This window comes from Andrena cerasifolii, chromosome 11 (assembly GCF_050908995.1).
Source record: "Andrena cerasifolii isolate SP2316 chromosome 11, iyAndCera1_principal, whole genome shotgun sequence".
Lineage (NCBI taxonomy): Eukaryota > Metazoa > Arthropoda > Insecta > Hymenoptera > Andrenidae > Andrena > Andrena cerasifolii.
This window is the reverse complement of record NC_135128.1, coordinates 9,473,825-9,491,410: the sequence shown is the minus strand read 5'-3', so window position 1 is coordinate 9,491,410 and position 17,586 is coordinate 9,473,825. Positions and strand designations below refer to the sequence as shown.

General features: G+C 46.4%; 2 protein-coding genes across 8 annotated transcripts in view; one reads left to right on the top strand and one right to left on the bottom strand.

The window, feature by feature from the left end:
- Positions 1-17,586, top strand: part of By (focal adhesion protein tensin) — a 159,559-nt gene that overhangs the window by 25,003 nt on the left and 116,970 nt on the right. The window lies entirely within an intron of this gene.
- Positions 6,104-11,887, bottom strand: LOC143374491 (putative sodium-dependent multivitamin transporter). The gene is made up of 7 exons (XM_076822648.1): positions 11,627-11,887; positions 10,976-11,107; positions 10,168-10,389; positions 9,691-10,034; positions 9,514-9,633; positions 7,994-8,668; positions 6,104-6,615 (listed from the first exon to the last, which is right to left on the bottom strand). The coding sequence occupies exons 1-7, from the start codon at positions 11,630-11,632 to the stop codon at positions 6,366-6,368; spliced, it is 1,749 nt and encodes a 582-aa protein (XP_076678763.1). The 5' UTR covers positions 11,633-11,887; the 3' UTR covers positions 6,104-6,365.

Genomic DNA, 17,586 nt, shown 5'->3' with positions numbered 1-17,586 from the left:
AACAATTTTTGTCGAAAAATAACCGAGATTTTTCTCGGCGAACATTCGAGAAAACACTGAACAAAAATTGTTAATTGAGCTTACTCATACCGATTAAGAATCTTTCCGAATTTTTAATTTCAGTTAACCCTGAGTCGGGAAATCACCTACCCCTTTTTTTTGTAAGTGTCACATTGACGCTATAAAAAAAACATATCAAACAAGTTAAAAACAATCTTTATATATTTTTTGTTTAATATAAGAGTAGCTTAGTAAATTCCCAAAGGATGTGTTCCATTATATGTGGTATTTATTGAGAAAAAAATCTTGAAATATAGCTTCATTTTTCGGCCGATCAAAGTAGAATGACCCCTTAAGAGAAATAATAAGTCTCCACTATATTTTCTGGCGTCAGTCCTGTTACCAACCCCTGGACCCAATACAGGAAAACTTATTAAAAGAGTCTGGCATCAAAGTCCGGCCAGATGTGGCGTTCACGTTGGGGAATCACCTGGAACTACTTAAAAAGAGTTGCCAAAGCCGGTGGTTTCAAAGACAGCTCCGCGACTGTCCGATAGAATGCACATACGTATGAGGCCAAGGCACAATAGCCTTTCGAAGTTTTGAAGCTCTTCTCTCCTCTTTCACAGCCACGGGTCCCTTGCAGAGTCGCATTTAAAATTGAAATCACGTCCCTCCCTCGCCCTACCTTCCTCTACCAACGGCCTCGTATGCTCGGCATGCTCGTACGATCTTGATCATCGACGCCTTTTATTCCCCCCTCTTCTTTATGATCTCCCATTTTCGTTTCTCTTTCGTTCCCTTCCCGTCGCGTTTCACGTTTCCTGCGGTCGCCAATGAGCGACCAGCGTCGCCATGAATTTGCATGAGATCCGTCTGGCGTTAGTCCAGGACCAATTTCTAGATGCAGTCCTTCTCACGAACCGGTCCATTCATCGATCCCCGATCACCAGCGACCGACAGACGAGTGTTTATGTTACTGCGGCCTGGCTGATGCGAGTTTTCGTAGCCACACATGTGGTTTCAAGCTGAATATTTCAGGCACCCGTGATTCCAGCCGAACGAAACGCGTTGCATCAGTCTAAGCCGCGAGTTCGATTATTCTAGCAGCAACTAGAGTAGCTAGAAATAATTACATAATCCTCCACCACCAAGACATTTCAGCTTTTAAACTTAATCCCTTCTTATAAATATCCTCGCGGTACGCCTCAACGTTCCCATCGCCTATCCTCTAAAAAGCAACGAGTATACAGTGCTAATTAAATTGAAGCAGTTTCTTAGCAAATTCCCCAGGACCTACCTGGAATTCCTCTCTTACAAAGGCTCCTATCGGACACGTGTTTACAGGAAGACCCGCGGGAGAGACGCAAAGGAAAGATGGCCGAGATGTGGCACGGGGAGTCTGTTCTCCGGAGGGCGAAAAGAACGGCGCAGACCCAGGCCGTATCCTGGGTCTTGCACGATAACCTATGCAAAAGACAGTTCGTGCGCGAGCTACGGCGGAGGCGCAAGCCGCTTCTTCTTCACGGAATTCACGATACGGCCGGCTATGCATTATAGGGAATACGATATCCATCTTGCGTCAGATCCATGGGATCTCATGGCCGCGGCGGCACCTAGCCGCAGCTGGAGGAGCAAAAGAACCGCCGGCCCTTACGTCGGCTGAAATATCCCAGAAGTCGTCGTCCTTTTCGTCTTCGTCGGGTTCGTGCCGCGCGTTACAGCGTGTACTGTTGCCGCGGCGGATCACTCTCGCGGCTAGGAGCCTCTCTCCTTGCCGATTTAACCGCAAAACCACCCGATGGACCTCTTGTCCCGACCTTCGTGGCACGGTAGCAGAGGCTCGCTCGCAGCTCGCCACTGTCTCGAACTGTTGCTAACGGTTCCAGCGACGAGGATTTACTGCACGATGGGACAGCCGTGTGAAATGATTGCTACTGGGAAGACTGTTGCTCCGGGCCCACGGTTGAGCCGAGGCGGGGGTTATGGAGCTGTTTTCTTGCTTCGAGACAGCGTGCTCCTTGGATCGTTTCATAATGCGCTGGATGGGACAGTGGTGGAGGGAAACAGCTTGGGAATGTAGTGGTGGAGATGAATTTTTCATTCATGGCCCCTTTAGTTCTGTTGTGGAATTTATGGTGATTTTCTGGGATACGTTGTGGATACTTGAGAAACGTTGAGAGATTCTATATGTTGAGGTAGCTGCAGACCTAGACTTAACAAGAATAGATCAGTTTCTGGGCTACTGTTCATCATGGTGGACAGTGAACCATCAGATCAAGTTGGGACCCATCAGGAAGGTACAAAACTATATTCTGTTCCATTACATTTATTTAGTACCTATTTGGGATCAGATTAAACTAAAGATGCCTACCCCTAGAACCATCAAATTCCATCGCAGTGACAACTGTCATTTATTGTAAGGCATTTGCGTCCTCCCTGACAGTGGATGTGTACTCTCCGAGGGTTTGAGTGCCTGGATTTCTTTGTCAATCTCAGAAGCGGTTGGTCAAAGTTCTCTGTAGCGAAATGAATCCTCCTTTTTCGGTTGACTTCGTGATAGACTGGGTTTCGTGAAAGGTAAGCCTCGACGGTGGTCAACGATCCTTCGCCCCTGGCCCTGCAGCTGATACATCCATCTGCCGCGATCTCGTTGCCCTCCCTCGCTTATTCGCCGGCGCATTTGTTCGTACTTTGTCGGCACGGTCGTTACACCACGAGGTGTTCGATGTATCGACCTCGATCGCAGCATTGTTCGGCACCGTTTACTGCTGTGGTCACGCAACGGACGCTCCGGCTGCTTTCGCTCCCATCGCCGCTTCCAGGCTTCTTCCCTCTCCAACAGCCTCTAATACACTTTCCAGAGTCCGCTTCCCTGTCGATGCAATTTTATATCGATTTGCTTCTTGTAGCGCAGTTCTGATTCTACAAATCTTCTACTAGATAACGTTTCTAATCTCATTTTTGAGCGCTGCACAAGCCGGTGCGAACTTTCGCGCATTATAGTCACGACAAGTCACGTGCATGCTTTGCCAAAATTAATCACAGGAGCTCGCACGATCAGAGGACGCAAAAAGACGCGGTCTGATTACGGTCCGCGGTAATTCATCGTCTCCTCCATCCGCTCCGTTTATAATCGAGAGGGAGAAGGTGGACCCCTCGATTGTCCGGATATCCGTGGTTGTCTGGGCAGCAAGAACGATCCACGGTCGTGTGTAGAAGCCACGGGTGGAAAGGACGCTCGGCCAACGCTCAGCGGCGCCCTTCGGTAAACTCCTATCGGTGTAGTAACTCCGAAACGGCGGATACCACGGCGGTGGATAGATTCACAGAGTCTAGGAAGCTTGTAAACGCGACGCCGGGATCGTGTGATCTTTGTGAATGCCGCGAATGCTGTTTCCCTATGGGAACACCGCGACTCCTCGCCCCGGGAGCTTCCCGCGAGCGTAGTATGCAATTAAATTTCATGCAGGCGACGTCTCGATACGTAAATAAGGAGTTTTATGACGCCGGCTTCGAGCAGAATCGACGATGAATACGTAGCTGTAAATCGCTGCTCGCGATGGGTCGAATTCAAATGAATCCCCAGGGGGACACCAGCGATTTTAAGCGTACGTGAAAGTGGTTAGGTTGACAACAGCTGGACCTCGCCTTTTGCACTTCTACTTCTACATTAGACTATACTACTTACAAACGAACATCCCGAACCCGGAAATTCGAAAAATTCTGAAACTTTGTGAATATGTAGAGAATTTCCTCCTGATTACAACGCAATTTTTGTTTGCTGCCCAAATTCACTCTACGGGGGTGTAATTGACCGCTGAAAATCCGGTTATTTAGCAATTTTGTGTTATAACTCGTGAACTGTAAAATAATTTTTTCACCAAATGGTAGATCTAATTAAAAGAAGTAATTTTTGTCTTGAGATTTTTTTCCTATCTCTTACAGTTCGCGAGTTATAACACAAAATCGGAAAATAGCCGAATTTTCCAGGGTTAATTTCACCCCCTTCGAGTGAATTTGGGCAGCAAACAAAAATTACGTTGTAATCAGGAGGAAATCCCCTACATATTCACAAAGTTTCAGAATTTTTTGAATTTTCGGGTTCGGGAGCTACCCTTGTTAGCTTTACTCCTCGGCTTCGCTCGGAATTTAGATTCCGATTTTTTGGTGAAAATAGTCACATTCGCCTGGATTAGCCAGGAATAATGAGGTGAGGTACATTTCGTGCACCACTCGAAAGTTTTCAGGTGACAGACAAACACACGGGCATATGAACTTTCTGCTTTATATATTAAAATAATTTCTAACCTTACTATTTTTTCTCTCTCTGGCTTTCTTATATGTATTTACTTCTTTTACCTTGCTGTTATCTTCGAAATATCTACTGGTGCAATATAGAATTATTATTAAAGTGTCGGGAAGAAAGTTGAAGGGAAGGATCAGATCGGCAGAATAGAGTAAACATTCCCTCCTCTAATTCAAGAGAGCAACCCTGAATTGCGTTAACGACGCGAGATAGGGGCCTGTCTAAACATCCCATCGGATATTACGTCGAGCGCCAACGTTCTCACGCGTCCCCTTTTTTAAGGGTCGTTCGTTCCAGCGCGGTGGGTGTGCCAGCGTCAACAAACGGCCACCTCAGGCCTGCAGGGACCACCTTCCCCGAAATTCACGCGATCGAACGTGCGCGAATCGACGATCTGGCCCCTCGAAAATATCCCTGATCGATGACGCGCACCGAACACCGTCCGCAGCAAATTAATCACCTGGACATCACAGGGACGCGGACATACTGGGTGGGCCGAAATATCTTACATAATCGAGAACGAGTTGCTTCCACGGCACAAAGGATATCACGCGGACGTATCGGGCACGTAAAAAACATTTGTTCCATTATATCCACTTAGTTCCAGCCACCCTGCCACCCCTTTCCGCGAACCCCGTGTATTTATCGCCGCGGAAGCACCACCGTACGTGCCAGCGCGAATTTTCACCGCGGCTCGGAGCGACAGTCGCTTTTAATTCCAAGCCACGTGACGTTTGATATATCAACGAGACCGTAATTGGACGTAGCGCGAGGGCCCTCGCTGTCCTTTCTTTTTCCACGGGATTTATCCCCCAATTCGAGCGATGAAATGCAACTGGATGGCGGCGTCTGAACGAACTGCAATTAAACGAATTATAAAGCCGTTCCCACCGAGCGGGGAATCGGGGCGGAGGAGACAATTACGCGATAAATTACGGCAGTTCCGCTTCCGCAAACAATGCCGGGGCGAATAGTTACACCGCTGGGACTGCGCGCGGGGTGATTTTTTTTTTTCCAGCGACACCGAGCGGTGTAATCGTTTCCACTGCGAAATTTCATTAAACGCCCACCGACGCTCTCGCTGAAAGGATCAATTATCCCGTCCATTGCGTGTCTTTCAGGGGCCCGGCGCGATCGTCGGATGGGCTTTAATTAAGCGAGTTATGGGCTCGTTCGCGCGAATTGTCCCGCGGCACGGTCATCAGATAAGTCACGGCAATATTAGAGCGGACTTTCGCAACAACGGGACGAATTCGTTTCGCGCCGGCCTCTGACCCACATGCTGCTCATTCGCGGATAGCTCGCATCCGTTTTCCGCCAATCGTCCCTCGTTAAGTTGCAAATGAGCGCGGAAAAGGAGCTTTTTAGCGCACGGCGAGACTGGTCGAGTCCCGAGGTTTTATCGAATTATTATCACGGCGCATCGGGGCCCCGTTTATGGTTAATGAACGACCACGGATAACCACGCCACTGCATCGTCGTTTATTTTAATTTATTAATCAGTGTTATTCCGAAGAAACATGGTGGATTACGTGCTTATCGTGATTGCGTTTAATGCAAGCAGGATAATTTAATTTAAAGAACACGCGCGATGAGTGTACGTCGGTGGGCAGAGGATCCCAGGCAGTTGAGTTAGGAACTGACAGTCTGAGAACCGGTGAACTCGTTTTGCTTATTGTAAATTCTACACTTAGGAATCTCTGACGTTCGAATAATACGATGGTGCGAATCCTTTTTGGGACGAGAGACACGCTTATGCTAATAAATTTGGAGTCGATTAAAGTGGGACACTTTATGCTCTGCTTAGGGAGCAGAATTTGCGGGGGATTTTGTAGGACTTTTCGATGCATTCAGGATACACCAGAATTTGATTACTGTACTCCGCCATCGCAATGAAATATCGATGAAGGATCTTAAGATCTATTTCAGCAAACGCTTGTAGTAGATAAAATCTTTTGATATAATCACTCATCAATACCTGCTACCGGATCTCCTCTCAACAAACTCGAAGACGTTCACACTTCAATCTTTCAATCACGAAATCTAAATCTTCCTCTTATAATATTATGCGGTCCAACATGAACACCTGGCTGCTCGTAGTCTTCTCAGCGGTTTCCCTTCTACGTCTGATCCTGGAGGCCAGGTAGGGGATGAACAAGCTGGGATCATGTTCACGCGTGTCCTTCTGGAATATCCTGTTCGTGGCCAGACTCGTCAAATACCCCACGACCATCGTGATGGTGAATCCCATGGGGGTGTACCACATGTAGGAGATACGGTACAGGTAAAAGTACGAAGTCGTGTCGCTGGAAAGCAGAATCGAAATCGTTGGAATGTGAATACACTAGGAGCAGAGATTATTCCGCGAGAAAATAACGCGAGCGCGTAGCAGGGAAAAGTTTAACGCCCCGGCGACGGAAGGTGAAAATTATCGATCGCGTTGTTGGTTTCGACGGGAGAAAGCAACGCTCCGTGCCGGAACGGCGCGCGGATTTTTGATGCGGCGCGTAATCTCGCGGTTTATTAACGCGCAATTAGCGTTAGTCACCGTCGTGGGAAACGACGAGTAGTTGGAAGTTTTATCGGCGTTACGGGAAAGCGGCCGGTGGAAAGAAATCGGGAAGTAATCGGCGCTGCTTAACTGATCGCTGCCTACCACGGAATAACTCCACGCCCGTACCTATCGCGGGGAGCGTTAAAAAACCATAAGCGATAACGTATCCTAGAGCGATTCGGTGTAATTTATATTCCCAATTACGGTTTAGCGTAGCGCCAAGCGTTTTATCTTCCCGAAGAAATCTTCCGTTTCCGATAAATTCGCCTGGCGCTCCTGCATAGATTGCGGCTGGAAGGGGGCCCTCGAAAACGTATCTCGCGCAGGATCTGTGCCTGTCCTGGCCGAACATTTCACCTGCTTTTTTGCGGTAATAACGTCCGGAGTAAATCGACTAGCAACACGCGTGGTGTAATTTCCTTAGTGGAAAGGGAATCTTGTTCGGAGCGAATCGAGCAACATTTCTAGAAGCGGTCGAGAGCGTGAATGGTTATAAAAATTGTGGCGATGTCTTGTGTACAGGGTGATTCTAGAAATTGGCACTGGCTGTGGGTGCTGTTTGAGATTAAACTAGAGGAGGATTACTTTTGGTGGCGCAATTTGCTTGGGTCCTGGATTTCTAGTTTTTCTTATTCCATATCTTCATTTCTTATTAAATATCTTCAGCTCCCTTGACTGATATTTAATAAATAATAAGAAGGATCGACATAAAAAAATATTTTCTGCAAATTTAAAGATGCCTCCTTATATCCTAAAAGAGTTTAATGCAATATTAGCAATAGTTTTTTTAAAAAAAAATCATAAATTTCGGGGACTGTTACAGGAGAATCTCTCCTTAAAACAGTGTACGTCCCAGTTTTTAGAATCGCCTTGTATATATTATATGGACCAAAGGAAACGATCAAATGGAGCAATCTTAATCCTATCTCTGTCCAAAGGAATTACACATTTCCATCCTGTCGAACACACCCCCTTCCTCTGCGTACTCGTAAAAACTTGTGTCATCATTTACCCACTTTATGCTTCTAAATTATACTCCCCGAGCTTCAGAACTACTTAGCGCACTCGACGACGCAAGTTCTAAAAAGTAATCGAAAGGCAGCGCAAGTTTCCTGGCCAGTAAACTCTACCTTTCGATTGGCGTAACGTTTACATGGTCCATTAAGAGGGTGGCGTTGTCGCAGCCCTCCACGGAGAAGGGAAGATTCACTGCGCCAGGTTTTGGGTAGCCAAGGACAGCCCAGAGACACAGGATCAGCGCGGTGACTGTTCCCGCGATGGCCCCCGTCTCGTTCGCACTTTCCACGAACATCCCCAGGGTAAAGAGTCCCAGAATGGGGCCGCCAATCCCCCCGGAAACCCCCACAGCCGCCTCCACCAGTCCGCCCATCGATTTCGCTATGAAAGCCAACGCCAGGCAGATGAATCCGTTGACGATGCCCAGCACCTTGCCGATTAACGTCGCCTTCTCGGTGGGAAACTCCATGCCGATCTTCTTGCACACGGGTTTCACGTAATCCTCCAACGCCACCGCGGCCAGGGAGTTCAACATCGCTGAGATGGTGCTGAGACTGGCGCTGAAGATGCCCGAGATGAAGAGCCCCGTTAAACCTGGAAACCGAGACAGCTCCTGGGCCGCGAAGTACGGCATTATCTCGTCAAAGTTAGAGAGCGTGCCGGATGTGATTGGGTCGCAGTCCTTGTAGATGGTGTAGAGGACCAGACCTGAAAAGGCTGTCAGAACTCCCAAAACCATCGAGATGGGACCACTTAACAGCAGCGCGTTCTGCGATGCCTTCATGCTCCTGGACATTCACACGGATGTTAAGACTTTGGGAACTTGGATTATGCTTAAGGGGTCATTCCGAGTCATCGATTTTTTTTTAAACATTTTTCAAAAGTACATATCCCCAAGAATGTACTATTAAATTTTCATAAAAAAATTCCAATTATTTTAGCTTCTGCAGAGGCATTTATAGGTGAAAGCTTTGAACGCGTTTTTCTCGAAACATCATTTTTTCACATTATGAAGATAAAATGTCAAAATCTATCGAACCGATTGCTTTATAAATTTTTCTGCTTATTCTGCGCACCTATGACTCTCGCAGGGACTACAACCAAGTATTTTCATTCAGTATAACCTACTTTTAAAATCGAAAATAGCAAAAGAAAAAAGCCGAAAAACATTTCTCTTGCAATTTGGCCCGCCATTTTGCTAATTTTTAAGATAAATCACTACTCATAGTCCAAGCGACAGCGACAGTCATACTGATCAAGAATCTGTTTGGATTTCTGGGTTCAGATAAGTCTAACAGCTGAAATCGCCTTCACGAGCGAGGCATGAATTTTTAAACATGTCATCAACACCGCGTTCAAAAGCATTTTAAAAGTAATAATTTTAATACTTTTATATTTTTTATTTACTATAGAAATATAGTTTAATAAATAGAAAAAAGTTTTATTCCATTACTGTAATTATTTTCGTCGCAATAAATTCCTGAAAATCGCTGAATTTATCGGCGCGCTGACCGGAATGACCCCTTAAATCGAAGGTGTAGTGGGTTCCCTGTATTACCCCATGGAACTTTGGCACGGAGAAAGATTATTTTTTACCAGGGACACTGTAAAGAAGACAAAGAAAGCCACCTACTTAGCAGTGAGCAGACGCTGCACCTGCACCTGGTTAACCGCGTACAGCGACAAGAAGAGAAACGTGCCACCGAATAGCATATTCCACCAAGTGTACCTTACCGTCGGGTCGAAACTGAAACTAAAAGGAAACAGATTGCTCACAGGAATTTCAGGCGTCTAGCACCTTAGCTCTTACTTGAAGAAAGCGGTGCGTCCACCCTGCCCAGAGATGCTCCACACGTTGGACAGGCCTCCGTCGAGGACGTTGCCCGCCACGCCGAGGATGCAGGCGATCGCGACGAACATGAGCAGCCCCTGGACCACGTCGGTGATCAGGACAGCCTTGATACCCCCTATCGTCGAGTAGAAGGTGCAAATTATGCCGACCAGCAGGACGCTCAGGTCCCCTGAGAGGCCAGTCGTCGCTTCAAGGGCCAGCGAAGGCGCGAACAGGACAACTCCCGTGTAGAACATCAGTTGCAGGAAGTTCGCGGTGCTGGCCAGCAGTCTTGTCCTAAAGCTGAATCGTTTCTCCAGATACTGCGAAATCAACCCGATCCCTGTGATCGTACGTTCGAGGAGAATCTCGGGACACCGATTAGAGTCTTCGTAGGCTTAATGGCTGAAAGTCGATAGTGGACGATGGGCAACGAACGGTCATTGGACCAATTACCTCGTAGACGCTCATGACCTTAAGCTCGGCGAAGACTGGCAGGTAGAAATATATGGTGATCGGCGTGCCAATAAACCCGCCTAAGTACAACAGCATGATTTGCGTGCCGCGGGCGTAACTCTCCGCGCTGATTCCGAGCAGCGTGATCGCAGACATGAAAGACACCGTCAGGGCGATCGCCAGCGGAACGACGCTCATCGATCGGTTCGCTGAGAAGTACTCCTGTTGGCGGTAATCGTGGAATCGCGTTAAAGATACAAGCTCCTTGAGCGACAGACGATTTAGGGAGCTGCTGATCATGATCCCGGGACTAGCACGCTACCCGACGCGGCGAAATTGATCGATAGATCGGGGGAGAAGAGAATTCCATTGACGGTCTTGGGCGATCAATCTGGTGGAATGAATAGCGGGAAACGCGAAAACGCTCCGTTCACCGTGCATCGTCGCTATTACCGGTATCGTGTCGTTGATTGAAGTATGAGTAGACAGTTTTCGCGTGGATCTAGCTCGGATCTCAATAACGTTTAATTATTAACGTTGGCCGATGGTATTCGCGGGACCGTTCGCGGTAACCCGATAAATTAATGGCGTTCGATAGTTGGCAATTTGTGTCGATGGTAATATTTATCGCGCGGGGCGAGATCGATCGGGCCGATAGCGGTGAAAGATCGCCACTCGGGAGCACGGGGCCCCCGTGATCTAAGAACGCGCGCCAACCGGGCGACGGGGATCGAGTGCAGTTTATCGGGGATATTGGATCGATGTCGATTCGATCGGCCGTGTCGAAATTAATTTTCCAGGTCTTAACCTCGGCTGTGCGTTGCCTGCCGCCAGTGAATCGGTAGTAGATCCCGATGCCCGCTGAGATCGACAGCATTATACCGATGACGACGTAATCTGGCCATTGCAGCGTCGAAGCTGTGTTGCTCGTGCTCTGCTCCTGCGAACGAACCCCTTATTTCCACGTAAACGGTCTCGATATTCTCCGGTGCGAATTGTTCCCCGGTGGCTTCAGTCTGAGCGACTAGGACTCTGCGCGCAACCTTGCGAGATTCTTCTGCACGAAGGATTTCACTTCCACTAACTGGGATATCGATTAGAAGTGGCGGGACAGGGTTAAATTCATCTCGTTTCAGCTTTCCCAATGCAGAATTCGGAACATTCAGCCAAGTATCGAACTGACAGCAGAGCGAAGATGGATTCCGCAAAGTTTCGGGCGGACTTGCCACGATCAATCAAGTGCAACACTTCGAAGGAACAATATAGATCACCCTTGGTTCCTCCCTATCAGTTAAGGGTTAAGACGCTCCGCGAACTCCTCCCATGAAGATATTCAAACTAATTTCCAGCAAAGTTCGTATCTTCGCCGTGATCGCGAGCATCGAGAGCGAAGCTCAGAAGGAAGCCACACAGAGACTCGGGGGTATTTATTTCAACGTTTTTACGGAAGGCCACTCACGTCCATTCTGCGGGTACGATACCATCAACTCGTGATACACGAGAAATTCGATACCGCGAGCTTGCTTCTTCCTGAATCGTCCCGCGGCGAGGAGCGGCTTAGAACACGGGCGAGAGGAAAGCCCGGTGTAAACTGATGGCACGAGGAGCAGGCACGCGATCGTTTTGAAGGAACGATCCTCCGAGGACTCGTCACTTGGCCGTTTTGTGGGCGTGCGTCTCCGTTTCGACGGACGGCAAAACGGCGAATAATACACGTTCCATTGCGTAACGATTGGCTCAGCATCTTTTCGCTGTCGCAGGCACGCGAAGCTAGAGCATTTTCGCCAAGGCTTGGACACGGCAGAACTTGGGTAACATTCTGGAGACAATGGGAGAAACGAAAGGAGCCGTAACGCTGGCATTTCCGAGGTTCGACGGATAGAATCAGCGACTCTGCGTCGGGGTAGCTGATTGAAAAATTGATCCAATAATTTAATATCTGTTCAATTATGTAGAGTCGATGGCGTTCGTTATACTTGCGAAAGAACCAGTTCGATGGAAATCGGACTCCACCGGGGGCCAACGAGAAATTTAGCGTCACGAATAATTAATCACGGAAAGGTTAATGAATTCAAGATAAAGAGGGATTTTTGTCTGTCCGGCGAATTCCTGTAACGGGTACTAACGAAGTAACGACAGCGGGACCAGGGAATGGAATATTCAACCACCCTCGTCGAGCTGGAGATCAATCGTAAAGTGCTATCGATCGCGAGGCAGTTTTCAGCTCCTCTAATTGGAAGTAAATGAACAAGCTCGCGAGAAAGCGATGCTTCCAAATGGCACGGAATATTGAAAATGTCCACGAATTACATTAAGATCTTCAAGAACTCAACGTGGACGCATCGACGTGGACTCTACGCCATTGCCGCGTCCCTGGTGCATGACAATTATCTTTGAGCCGGCAGCTTCTGTTTGTAATGTAATTTCCTAGTATTATGAGGCACAATCGAGAGGCCATCGGGCATTATTCGAGGAAGAAGGTGGAGGCGTTCGGAGGAATGCGCCGACGCTGGGAATTCCACGATTCATGGAAGGGCATTCATCGATCTTTATCGACGGTGCGCAGAGGGCGATCAAGATAGGGAGAAATACGGATGCATAAAGCTCTGTTTATGGCGACTTCTGATCCCCGCGGAGGTCTCGCTGAAATTTAAACGACGATATCGCGCCCCATCCTTGACACCGGGACCCCTGGACACGTTTAAGGCAAGAAGATCGCTCGACGCGATCCACGATCCGCTAAGTTGAATTTATTTCCTCGGACGTAATTGCACGATGCGCTCTGGGGGTTAATAGAGATCCTTGTTGAGCCTCGACCAATTTTCGACATTGTTACTTGACCGTTGACTGGCTCGCTTTACGCCGATGCTATTGCCAGCGGAGGAGAAAGACCGGGGAGGGGGCGGAGAAAGAGGAGAAAAGGAGGAGCCCCGTAAGTGGCGAATTCCCGTCATTAAGTCGTTAGTCAGACGCAGGACGACAGCAGGCTAACAGACGGTTAACTGGCTGCTGAACTTGATCGACCAATCGCTGACCCGTATGCTCTATCGAAATTTACCATTATCTACTTTCATCCCCGATTCCCTTCAACCGCACTGCACTTTACCGCCGTACCAAGTACCCAATGCAATCTATTTGCAGGCAAATTTTCAGTGATGCGGCTGCGGTGCCATTGTTTCTGGTAATCTGAGGGGATTTATAGAGATTTAAGGGGATGATTGTGTGAGTTATCTTGAGTGGAGAAAATCGATACTTAAGTACGCAAAAGGAACAAATTTCAATTTACAATAGTTGTCTGATACAATTTGAGTTATATTCCTTAAGGGGCTGTTCCGATCTAGAGCCCATGAAGATAGGCGATCTTTAGGAATTAATTAAAGGAAAACTACTGCATATAATTTAATGGGACTTTTTGCATTGAATTAAGGATGTCTTAAGCTATAGAAATATATTTTTTGTTTTATAATTAATTATTGCAGACGGCACTGGGGAGTCGATAAAGTCGAGGCGTCAAAAAATTCATCCAAATCGGTGAAACCTGTAGCATCTAAACCATTGGTCTGAAGTAAAGAACAGTGCCAGGTTATTAAAAGGCATGGAACTCGCTCGTAGTCTGACCAAAAAAAAAAAAAAATTACTAAAAATGACATTTTTGAAAAAATAGAAGTTTGAAATCACTTTTTCCTTATATTTTTCAGTCTTTCAATGCCTTTCAAAATTACAAATTTTCAATTTTTAAAATTTTATTGGTCTGTCCACGAGCCAGAAGTATATTCTTCAAGATGAAAAAGGTTTCAGTCGAATCGGATAATAACTTTTCGAGATACAGGTTTCAGCGATTTTAAGAACACTATTTTGAGAAAAACGCGTTTACAGTTTTACGTAAGCGTCGAGTGGCCGGGTGTAACAAATTTCAAAAAATCCTTTTAAACACGTATTCCTAAAAAGTTGAACATTCGAAAAATGAAATAAAAAAAAATCGATTTTTAAATCGGAACCTCCCCTTAAAGTGTTTAGGAGCTTGAGTGTTTAACTTTTTCTCTATTTCAATTCATCGTCAAGCAAACATTTTCAAGTATTACATTTTGAGAGAAGGAATTCGTTCGCTGCGCAAGAAGAAAGATTTATTCTGTATCCGAGTAATTGTATTCAGGGAAGGAAAGCTTTCTGTCCTCCGGACCGGTGTCCCATCCATTCCATTTGTTTTCTTCATTTGCCGCACGAGCAGGAGCAACGTTTCCATCAGGTGGAAAATAAATCTTGGAATCGCGAATTCCTGGATTCCACTCGCAACCCTCCAGCTGCACACTCCGCGAGCCGCTCTCCCGATCCCCCTGTTTAGATAATCACGGTGTCGTGTTTTCGCCGGTGGCTTCCCCTTTTAGTTAGTTAGACGGAAGAAGGTGAGGCACACTCCTAGATTGAAGATCAGACGTGCTTTTGCCTAAAGCACGTGCTGCTCGACGCCGTGCAAGGAGATGCTCGTTATTATAGTTGGATACTCAAAGTAAGACATCTTCAGGGGACTTCTTATTGCAACGTCTCACGCGCGCTCGTTTCGAGCTCTCAGAGGAATGGTACTTGGTATTCCGCGTGCAATCAGACTGTTAAACTATGCTTCTTCATTTGAAAGGTACAGCATAACATCAGAAATAAATTAGATCTTAAGCAACAGGTAGGTTGCAGATTTTCGCTGTGGTATCCTTTCCTCTTCAAATCTGAGGCTGAATACTTAAATTGATAAAAAAAAATTAAAACCGACTTCTAAAACATAAAAATGCTGTAAAAAATAAGAAATACTTTTTTCCCTGATTTAATCTACGACTATCAATTTTTGTATGTCGGCGCCTCATCATTTGCACTGTATAAATTTGGCGCTGACTTAGAAAAATTGACAGTCATAGATTAAATAAGGGAAAAATAATTTTAACTTTTTAAAGCATTTTTATGTTGTAGAAGTGGGTTTTAATTCATTTTTAAATTGTTGTACTTTTACCTTTTTAATTATTTAATTTACATAACTATATTTATTTAAAAAAATATGAGTAGGCCTACAAAAAGAGCTCATAAAAGAAGAACCGTTTAATAGAAATGGAAGATTAAAAAAATAAGCGACTTGAAAAAGTGAGAATAAGGATGTCTCAAATTCGTTACATGGGGTCTCCAACTCAACGCGCGGAAATACTCTAAAATGCGAGAATACGTGAAACACAAATTATGTAATGAGGTGAAGCCTGAATTAACCAGTACTGGCAAAGTATTGAGTCAATATTCATGCAGTGTAGAATGTGACCACCGGGGCATCGCCGTCTTTCGATTAAAAAAAGGATCATCAATAATCGGTCCATATGCTGAGGAGTTATGCAGAGACAAATAAAAAAAAAAATACATACAGGTCGAATCTATAACCTCCTCCTTTTTGAAGTCGGTTAAAAAGAACAACACTTAAATTTCCGAAGAATTCTTTACAAAGACTTCTTTATTCCTCTACAGTACGTTTTATAGAGTACCCTCCCCACTTTCTTGCCCACAATTTCACCTTCATTCCCTTCGAAGCAACACCGTGCAGTCTATCACAGATTGCGTTCCAAGCCACCTTTTACGCGCCATTTCACTATCGAAGCACCCAGAAGATAGCCGTTCCACGGTCACAGCTGTTCCACTTAAAGCGACTTTTTACAATGCACCATATTTTTGCCCCAGCTGACAGCCAGGCGCGATAATTTCAAGGCCTCGCGCGATCGCGAGCGTTCCAGCGAGTCTCTCACCTGCAAACGCTTGAAATTTTGCGAGCGTTCTCACCTGCACGTCGATAATGCCCGATAGAAAGCGAGGGGGGGCTATTGTTCGATTGCAGCAAACGATGAGTGACGATCTGATAATGAGTTGGCTCCAGTGCTGGACGCCCGCTCAGGGCCCTATAATTAATTAACGACGAGCCTGGAGGGAGGGGTGCTTGTTGTTTCACGGTTACGGTGTTTCGCCCGATTCGCACGCGACTCCGCATTGTAGTCCGTTTCGTGGCCTTAATTAATTCGACGCGTCCAATTTGCCTGTCTCCCATCGTCAATTGAGCCTGACGCCTATTAAACTTTACGACGATTCGACTCGCTGTTATGACTCGCGGCAATTACCGCTAATTAAGTATTCGAAACGGCGACGTTCCGCTGTCACGATGCAAACCCCTATCCACTTCCGTTTCGACCGGTGCTCCGATGAATGGCTGGTACCTTGACACGAATCTAATCGCCTCTAAGCACTCCGAATCGAGGCGCAACTGTGCTTGGGAATGTGAGCAGTGAAAACGGTCGGCCAATTATGTTTATTGATAAGGAGTTTTTAATGCAGACAGAAGCGTCTCGCGCGACTAGAGCCCAGCGTTGTGTGAAAGTCCGCCGCGACAGGACCGCGTATTAAAATTCCCGCATCGACCAGCACGACTAACGAAGTGTGGCAATGCGATCATTTTTCGGTGCGCGCCACCGATAAACGCGCCACGAACTATTCCGATCCGCGATCCAGAGATAAGTCTCACAATGGCTTAACTGCCCACCCCGCGTGAGATATAGCCTTACGTAATTCGATCATTTGCATCGATGATGCATCGTCGTGAATGGATCCGTATCGCGATTTGAATGCACGTTATCGCGGATAGGCACTGCCAATAATTATGCGTCCCGCCGAGCGATCGTTAGCCAGATAGCAACACGTACGAAGCGCACGGGCTCGTCGACTCCAATCCAACGTCACAATAACAAAATTCTCGTTCGGTTAATCCCTGACTGAAATTATCGAAATTCCCTGGTCCTCTATGATTCACGCGAGCAAATAACGCCTGGCAGGCTTCGCATCGCCGGAACTGTGGCCATTAAATGGAGCACGATCGTAATGGAAGGCTGAAAAGCTCGCGGGGCCATCGAGCTTAATAGCACCTCTTAACAGTTGCTGTTTACCCCTGCAGTCGCATTCGATGCTCTGTTATTCCGGCAAACTGATCGCTGAATCAATTTGCCGACATCTGGAAGTGAGTGACGTAGAAATTTTTTTCTTTTTGAATAGTTTCAAACGGTCTTGATGTGTAGAGTATGTGGACACCCTTCGAAACAGAATAAGTTGTTTAATACTGGTCCAAACGACTTGAGTTCTTTTGAGAAGCTAGAAGGATTGATTTGCTAGGTGACGTGTTTCGTCGTTTTGGAAAAAATTGCAATTGGTCGGAATAGCGAAGAAAAAATTCACCCTGCCAAATCGTTATTTAAGTTATTTAGTATCAATTTAGGCCGCTAATTTTAAAATTTGTGGCTTGAAAAAATTACAGTAGCGCAGTTAAAGTTCATACGTCTGTGTCAATAACAGGGGTGCACGTGTACCTACTCCGTGATAAATATTGGGAATACTATCTGTTTAAAATAATGTCTA